Below are 8,905 nucleotides of genomic sequence, written 5' to 3'. Positions count from 1 at the left end.
GCTGCTCGGGAGGCTGAGGCAGGAGAGTGGCATGAACCCGGGGGGCGGAGCTTGCAGTAAGCCGAGATCGCGCCACTGCACTCCAGCCTGGGCAACAGAGCGAGACGAGGGAGGATCACTTAAGGTCGGGAGTTCGAGGCCAGCCTTGATATCATGGTGAGACTCCGCATCTATTTAAAAACAAAACAAAACAAAACAAAAGCCGGGCGCGGTGGCTCACGCATGTAATCCCAGCACTTTGGGAGGCAGGCCGAGGTGGGCGGATCACAAGGTCAGGAGTTCAAGACAAGCCTAGCCAGCAAGGTGAAACTGTCTCTACTGAAGATTAGCTGGGTGTGGTGGTGGACGCCTGTAGTCTCAGCTACTCGGGAGGCTGAGGCAGGAGAATCGCTTGAACCCGGCAGGCGGAGGTTGCAGTGAGCCGAGATCGCGCCATTGCACTCCAGCCTGGGCGACAGGGCGAGACTCCGTCTCAAAAAAAAAAAAAAAAGCCGGGGGCGTTGGCCCGCTTGATCCTGGGAGGTGGAGGCTGCAAGGAGCCGAGATCGCAACACTGCTCTCCAGCCTGGGCGACAGAGCGAGGTCCCATCTCTTAAAAAAAAGAACTGTGCTCAAGGACATCTGCCGTGTCTGGGGCACAAAACCCCTCCTAGTCCCCTCTCTCAGGGCCGTCCGCGAGCCCAGCGGATCCCACTCGTCTTTGCAGCGGGGACGGGGGATCGGCTGAGTTGATCCCATGCCAACAAGCCCGAGTAGTCCGAGCAAGGCGCTCGGCGGCGCAGTCAACGCTCCCTCGGCCATGGGCTCCCCTCTTGGGAAAAGCTTTTCCAAACCGCCGGGCCCAGGGCCCAGAGCTCCCGCCGCGCCCTCGACGTGGCGTCGAGTCTGGCCCCTTCCCCCGCGGTGCGCGGGCTTCACCCAGGAGGGACGCGCCTGGATCCATACCCTCTTCACTGACTCCCCGGGCTCCAGGGCAGGGCGCAGGTCCACAGCCAGGGCTTCGCTGCGGTCCCTGAGACCCCCGTGCCTTCCCTGCGCTCTCGCGGCACTCGCAAAGTTAAGCCAGCCACGACGCCCAGAGACAACCCCGAGGCGCCGCGCCCAGGGAGCAGGTCTCCGGGTGACGACCGCCGCAAGGGGCGCGGGTTCGGGGCCCGCGACGGGGCGGGGCGCGTCTCCAGGGCTCCAGTGCTCGGCCCCAGGCGGGGCTAGAAGGGCCGCGGGACCCGGCGGGAGTGGAGGGGCGGGGAAGGGCGGGGAGAGGGGCGGGGAAGGGCGGGGCCAGGGGCGGGGCCGCATGTCCTCTCCGGCCAGCCTCAGCCGCCGCGCCTCAGTCCGCCCTCCGCCCTCCGCGCCCGCGCCGCTAGCATGACCGACGCGCTGTTGCCCGCGGCCCCCCAGCCGCTGGAGAAGGAGAACGACGGCTACTTTCGGAAGGTGGGCGGCTTCGGGCGGGCGGGGACCTGCGGGCTCCAGACCTCCTTTCCTCCAGGCCCTGCAGGGGCGGTGGGAGCGCGCAGTCGGGGTCCACCAGGCCGGGAGGGGGAGGGGGCGCACTGGCCGGCGCTGGCCGGACGGAGGCCGGCGGGGAGGAGGGGGGGCGGCGATGTCCCCGGCGTCCCGGGCAGGTGGCATCCGGGGCTGGGCGGGGAGTAGGGGAGGCGCATGTGGCCGCCCCGCGCAGGTGCGGGCGGAGGACCTGGAGGGGTGCTTGGGTCTCCCCCCTCCCACCCCCCGCCACCCCTCGCTCGCGATCCCTGGTGCCTGGGGAAAGGACCCGTTCCTGGCTGCGCTGGCGCCCTTGGCCTCTGGGCGCGTTGCAGGAGCGCTTGGTGGGAGCGCGGGTGGAGACAGACCATCCCAGGCGGGTTGGCGGTCTCATATTTATTTTAGGCGCTCTGTCGCCCAGGCTAGAGTGCAGTGGCGCGATTATAGCTCACTGCAGCCTCGACTTCCTGGGCTCCAGCGATCCTCCCGCCCCAGCCTCCCGAGTAACTGGGACTGCGGGCGCGCCACCTTGCCACGCTAATTTTTTGTAGAACTGGGGTATCGCTCTGTTGCCCAAGACTGGTCGCGAACTCTTGGGCTCAAGGGATCCTCCCGCCCCGGTCTCCCAAAGTGCTGGGATTACAGGCGTGAGCCACTGCGCCCGGCCGGCGGTCTCTTTTTGCCTCCAAAATGCTTCCAACGTCCGCCTGTGGGACTTTTCAGGGAGCAGGGGAGAGCTGCTGGTGGAAGGGAGCCTCTGGCGTTGCCCCCTCCTCGGCTCCGGGTCGTCCAGGAGGCCGTGAGCACCGCAGGTGAGGCCCACGGTCTTGTGCGTCTCACTGTGTGCCAAAGCGGATTTGTCTTGTTGTCTGGGAGACTTGGCGGGGGCTGGCGGCGGGCGGCGGGCGGCGGGCGGCGGGCGGCGGGCGGCGGGCGGCGGGCGGCGGGTGCAGGCCTCGCGGGCTCTTGGCATGTCCAGGAGCTCTTGGGCTCACACTGCGGACTTCTGCCCAGAAGATAACAGTCAGGGAGCTCAGTCCCTCAAAAGCGACCCCAGCCTGCGGAGCAGGGGCCCTGGGATACCCGCAGGCGTCAGGGCCTGGGCTACAAAGATGCTTTGGAGCCCGGAGTCATGGTGATACCTTCCACGCCTTCCTCTCTCTAGGTCCCGAGCAAGTCTAAAAATAGCTTTTGGCCCTTGGCCAGGGATCACTGAGAGGGTGGAGAGATTGTTGTTGATTTTCGTTTTTATAATAGATACGACAGTGCATAATTATAAATAGGGAAGTGAAACTTTCCCATAAACGAATCAATTCTTAATTGTTCAAAGCCTTAGGATCCAGTTCCTAAATGGTCTTGGCATCTTCCTCCTTCTCCCAGGTGACACAGAGAGACTGGGCTTTACTCACTGGTGAGGAGCCCTGAGCAAGACAGTGTGGGGCAGAGTGGGAAAAGTTCTTTTTTGTGAAGTTGCTTTTAGCATTAAAAAAAAAAAAGTAGTTTTGAGGTATATTTAAGTTCAAAGATGTCATCATGGAATTACAGGATTATAACTTCTAATTATGTGTGGCGTTTGGGACAGAGGATCACAGGCCATGGAATTGCAGGAGGAGGCCTGGCCTGGGAATTCCTATGTCTGTCCTCGGGCCCTGGGGCCTGACTGCCACTCCCACAAAATTGCTGTGTGGCCTCCCGCAAGTTGCTGCCTCTTTCTGGGACATTTCCTCCCCAGATTGTTCTCTGAGCAGGTGTAGCTCTGGAACTCCAGCAGCACCTGGGGGAAAATGGCAGTGAGAGGAGCACACCTGTGAGGGGTGGTCCCAAGCCTCCCAGAACACGTTTTCCTGTGGGAGCCCTCCATGTCTGTGAGCCCAGGGGAGAACTTCTTGCTCCGCACTGGGAAAGAGTGGATGGCAAGAGAGCTAGGAAAGGCGCACAGTTGGGTGTTTTTCATTTATTTATTGATGATGATGATGATGATGAAACAGAGTCTCACTCACTCTGTCGCTCAGGCTGGAGTGCAGTGGTGTGATCTCGGCTCACTGCAACCTCTGCCTCCCGGGTTCAAGCAGTTCTGCCTCAGCCTCCCAAGTAGCTGGGATTACAGGCGCCTGCCACCATGCCTGGCCAATTTTTTGTATTTTTAGTAGAAACGGGGTTTCACCATGTTGGCCAGGCTAGTCTTGAACTCCTGACCTTAAGTGATCCACCTGTCACGGCCTTCCAAAGTGCTGGGATTATAGACATGAGCCACTGCGCCCGGCTACAGGTGTTTTTTTTTTTTTTCCCCTGAGATGGAGTCTCGCTCTGTCGCCCAGGCTGGAGTGCAGTGGCACCATCTCGCTCACTGCAACCTCCATCTACCAGAATGAAGTGATTCTCCTGCCTCAGCCTTCCCAGTAGCTGAAACTACAGGTGCATATCACCACGCCTGGCTAACTTTTATATTTTTAGTAGAGGCAAGTTTTTGCCATGTTGGCCAGGCTGGTCTTGAATTCCTGACCTCAGGTGATCTACCCACCTCGGCCTCCTAAAGTGGGGTGTTTTTTAGATGCAGTTTCTCTGGTGTTGGATGAGAGAATCAGGGGTGCAAAATAAGAGGATCATTGCTTTACAATTAAAAGCATCAATTTTGAAAACGAGACCTTGTAACAATTGTTGTGCTACTCCATGTTAAGTCATACCAGTTCAAAGAGTCTATTTGTCCTAGGAAAATAAAAGGTGTTGACGCTGAATCTTTCCTGATCTATGATCTGAACCAGTTTGACCTTTTAAAGCAAATGAGGGCCGGGTGTGGTGGCTCATACCTGTAATCCCAATAGTTTGGGAGGCCAAGGCAGGCAGATCTCTTGAAGCCAGGAGTTCCAGACCAGCCTGGGCAACATAGCAAGACCTTGGCTCTATAAAAAATTTTAAAAATAAAAATGAAAACAAAACAAAACCAAATGGCTGAATGAAAGGCAGGTGCTGACCAGGCGTGGTGGTTCACGCCTGTAATCCCAGTATTTTGAGATGCTGAGGCAGGTGGATCACTTGAGGTCAGGAGTTCGAGACCAGCCTGGCCTACATGGTGAAACCCTGTCTCTACTAAAAATATAAAAATTAGCTGGGTGTAGCGGCAGGTGCCTGTAATCCCAGCTACTCGGGAGTCTTGAGGCAGGAGACTTGCTTGAACCCGGGAGGTGGAGGTTGCAGTGAGCTGAGATCGCGCCACTGCACTCCGGCCTGGGCAACAGAGCGAGACTCCGTACCCCTGCAACCCCCAAAAAAAAAAAAAAAAAGATCCCAGCACTTTGGGAGGCCGAGGCTAGTGGATCACGAGGTCAGGAGATCGAGACCTTCCTGGCTAACACGGTGAAACCCCGTCTCTACTAAAAATGCAAAAAATTAGCCGGGCGTGGTGGCGGGCGCCTGTAGTCCCAGCTACTTGGGAGGCTGAGGCAGGAGAATGGCAGAGCTTGCAGTGAGCCAAGATTGCGCCACTGCACTCCAGCCTGGGTGACAGAGCGAGACTCCGTCTCAAAAAAAAAAAAGAAAGGCAGGTGCTGTCCAGGTGAAAGGAGAGAAAGAGCCCTTCAGGAAGAGGGAACAGCTTGGACAGAGCTGTGGACTTGTGAGTGCTTTGTAGGCCCCCCCAGGGTGTGGAGGTGTTAGTGGGAGCCAGGCAGTTCAGGGTCATGCATCTTGCTTGACCTGGCAACTGTGGAATCCATCAAAGTATTTAAAGCAGGACCAGACCTGTGAGATTTGTGTAAGAAAAAGACCACTTTGACACGTGAATGGTGAATGGGTGGCGGATGGGAAAGAAGCTATGGTGGAGCCAGGCAGGGAGGCATTGGGAGGATTTAGCCCCTTGTAATGCCTATCATCTTTGCCCTTCCTTCTCTGTTATGGACTACTGATGATGCAGTCAGTGACAGTGCCGTGAGTGGGGTGCAGTGCCTCACACCTGTAATCTCAGCATTTTGGGAGGCCAAGGTGGGAGGATTGCTTGAGGTCAGGAATTCAAGCCCACCCTGGGCAATATAGCAAGACCCTATCTCTATAAGAAGTTTAGAGATCAGCCTGGCATAGTGTTGTGTTCCTGTAATCCCATATACTCAGGATGCCTAGGTGGGAGGATATCCGGAGCCCACGAGGTTGAGGCTGCAGTGAGCTGTTATCATGTCACTGCACTCCAGCCTGGATGACAGAGTGAGACCCTGTCTCACAAAAAAACAAAACAAAACAAAAAAACGGCCGTGTAAACACAGCCTCAATCACCCATTCTTTCCACCAGCTTGCACCCTTAGCTCAGACCAGGGGTCCACACAGAAGGCAGGGATTCCAGTGATGAGGAGGTTGGAATGATAGAGCTGGAGAAAAGGCAATATCTGGCAGAGAGGGAAAGAACTGATGTGACAGGTTATGGCAGGGAAAGAGCTGCCAATGAGAATCCAAAATGACTGCCTATTAGCCAGGTGTGGTGGCACCCAGCTGTGGTCCCACCTACTCAGGAGGCTGAGGCAGGAGGATCGCTGAGCCTGGGAGGTGGAGGCTGCAGTGAGCTGAGATCACGCCACTGCATTCCAACCTGGACAGCAGAATGAGACCCTGTCTCAAAAAAAAAGTCACAATGCCTGCCTGAGGCGTCTGGTCATGCGCCTCCTCGAGATCCATGAATGAATGTGGGTGAACGCGGAGGCTAGTGTGTAGACTTGATGGCCCTCATGGGATATCCATGTGGCGGTCCCAGCAGAGAGCCCACTCCATGGGCCCAGCAGCCATGCAGGCGCCCTGGCTGGAGATACAGTTTTGGGTGGCACCAATTGGGAGGCAGTTGGGGTACTGAGTGAAAGGATCTGGGCTAGAAAGGATCCTCCGCTTAAGAGGTGGGTAGAGAGGTGGGAGGAAAGCCAGAAGGGTGGCCAGGCCTAGGAAGCTGAGAGGTCAGTCTTGTTAGTGGAGCGAGGCTTGACAAGTCAGAAGAATGCTGGAAGGTCCTGGATTTAGTCCTTTAGGAGTCATTAGGAAATGCATGGTTGGAGAATTGGGGACAAAAGTCAGTGTGACAGGGTACAGGGGGAGAAGGGTAGAGAAGATATTGCTGGAGAAAGAGGGGAGCTGAGAAGAGAGAAGGCAGCTTTGTTTTAGAATGTGGAAGTCCGGAGCCGGTTAAAGACAAAGGTGTGGCAGGGCACAGTGGCTCACACTGTAATCCCAGCACTTTGGGAGGCCAAGGTGGGCGGATCACCTGAGGTCAGAAGTTTGAGAGCAGCCTGGCCAACACGGTGAAACCCTGTCTCTACTAAAAATACAAAAAATTAGCAAGGCGTGGTGGCGGGCACCTGTGATCCCAGCTATTCGGGAGGCTGAGGCAGGAGAATCGCCTGAACCCGTGAGCTGGAGGTTGCAGTGAGCCGAGATTGCGCCACTGCACTCTAGCCTGAGCAGCAGAGCAAGACTCCGTTTCAAAAAAAAAAAAAGATAAAAGAAAAAAAAGTGAAGAAGTTGGGTGGGGAATGGCTGGAGATTCAGGGAGAAGGTGAGCTGGAGATGGGTCCCAGGAGTCGAGGAGGGGGTGAAGATTGCCAACAGCTGCTGCATTGATTGGGTGGCTGAGCCAGCCGGGGGCAGTGAGTGAGAACCCATGAGGCTTCCCATCTTGTATTTTTTTTTTTTTTTTTTTGAGACAGAGTCTTGCTCTGTTCCCCGGGCTGGAGTGCAGTGGCACAATCTCAGCTCCCTGCAACCCCCACCTCCTGGGTTCAAGCGATTCTCATGCCTCAGCCACGTGAGTGGCTGAGACTACAGATGTGCGTGCGCCACCATGCCTGGCTAATTGTATTTTTTAGTAGACAGGGTTTCACCATGTTGGTCAGGCTGGTCTTGAACTCCTGACCTCAAGTGATCCACCCACCTTGGCCTCCCAAAGTGCTGGGATTATAGGTGTGAGTCCCTGTACCTGGACCTGTATTTTGACTATTGGGATTTCTTTGTTGTTATTGAGACAGAGTCTCGCTCTGTCGCCAGGCTGGAATGGAATGGCGCCATCTCAGCTCACTGCAACCTCCGCCTCCCGGGTTCAAGTGATTCTCCTGCCTCAGCTTCCCGAGTAGCTGGGATCACAGGCGTGTGCCACCACGCCCAGCTAATTTTTGTATTTTTAGTAGAGTTGGGGTTTCACCATGTTGTCCAGGATGGTCTCAACCTCTTAACTGCATGATCTGCCTGCCTCGGCCTCCCAAAGTGCTGAGATTACAGGCATGAGCCACCGTGCCTGGCGACTATTGGGATTTTGTACACACTTAAGGATCAAATGAATTTCCACTGAAGTCAGGCTTCTCTTTCATCCTGTTCTCTGTGTCATGCCTTCCCTCCCCTTTTCTTTAAAATGACATTATGCTCCATTCATCCGAAAAGGATTTATGGAACGACAGCTCAGTGCCTGACCCCTCGTCAGGTTCTGGGGTATTCCGGACCCTGACTCGATATGGTTTCTTTGGCAGCAGTTCCCAGCAGGTCTCGTTTCCTGGAGTGCTGAGCAGTGCTGGGAATTGGTGCTTTGTTGGGATGGCTCCAGCCATGCTTGAAAAGGAATCAGCCTTTTGGCTTTTTTTGTTTCTGAAACGGAGTCTCGCTCTGTTGCCCAGGCTGGAGTGCAGTGGTGCACTCTCGGCTCACTGCATCCTCCACCTCCAGGGTTCAAGCAATACTCCTGCCTCAGCCTCCCAAGTAGCTGGGATTATAGGCACCCGCCACCATGCCCAGCTAATTTTTGTATTTTTAGTAGAGATGGTGTTTCACTATGTTGTCCAGGCTGGTCCTGAACTCCTGACCTCAAGTGATTTGCCCGCCTTGGCCTCCCAAAGTGCTGGGATTACAGGTGTGAGCCATGGTGCCTGGCCTGGAATCAGCCTCTTGGCTTTAGTTTAGAGAGCAAAAAGTGGGGTGGTCCACGGGCCTTAATCGGAGCTTCAACTATGTTTTGTGCACCTAATTGCTCAAAAGTCCCTTACGTGGGCTGGGTGTGGATCCTGAATGTGTAAGACAGTCACTGGTGGGAGATGGAGGGAGTCCCGTTGTTTTTTTTTTTTTTTTTTGAGACAGAGTTTCCCTCTTGTTGCCCAGGCTGGAGTGCAATAGCAAATCTTGGCTCACCACAACCTCCACCTCCCGGGTTCAAGTGATTCTCCTACCTCAGCCTCCCCAGTAGCTGGGATTACAGGCATGCATCGCCACGCCCAGCTAATTTTTGTATTTTTAGTAGAGATGGGGTTTCTCCATGTTGATCAGGCTAGTCTCAAACTCCCGACCTCAGGTGATCCGCCCTCCTTGGCCTCCCAAAGTGCTTGGATTACAGGGGTGAGCCACTGTGCCGAGCCCTGGAGTCCCCTTATTAATTGGTCTTTTTGGAATCAGGTAGGATGACTTGGCT

General features: G+C 55.7%; 1 protein-coding gene across 2 annotated transcripts in view; it reads left to right on the top strand.

Moving 5' to 3' along the window:
- Positions 1 to 1,263: 1,263 nt before the first annotated feature.
- The window catches only part of RHPN2 (rhophilin Rho GTPase binding protein 2), a 90,533-nt gene continuing 82,891 nt past the window's right edge, over positions 1,264 to 8,905 (top strand). Inside the window, exon 1 of one of the 2 annotated variants that reach the window (XM_009253120.4) lies at positions 1,264 to 1,437. In XM_009253120.4, the coding sequence (XP_009251395.4) occupies positions 1,369 to 1,437 (69 nt within the window). In that variant the 5' untranslated portion in view covers positions 1,264 to 1,368. The remainder of the gene's footprint in view (positions 1,438 to 8,905) is intronic. The other variant, XM_054538843.2, reaches the window with a different exon arrangement.

The sequence above is a fragment of the Pongo abelii genome, chromosome 20 (assembly GCF_028885655.2).
Source record: "Pongo abelii isolate AG06213 chromosome 20, NHGRI_mPonAbe1-v2.0_pri, whole genome shotgun sequence".
Classification (NCBI taxonomy): domain Eukaryota; kingdom Metazoa; phylum Chordata; class Mammalia; order Primates; family Hominidae; genus Pongo; species Pongo abelii.
Note: the sequence above shows the minus strand (reverse complement) of the source record. Positions and strands in the feature narration are given on the sequence as shown.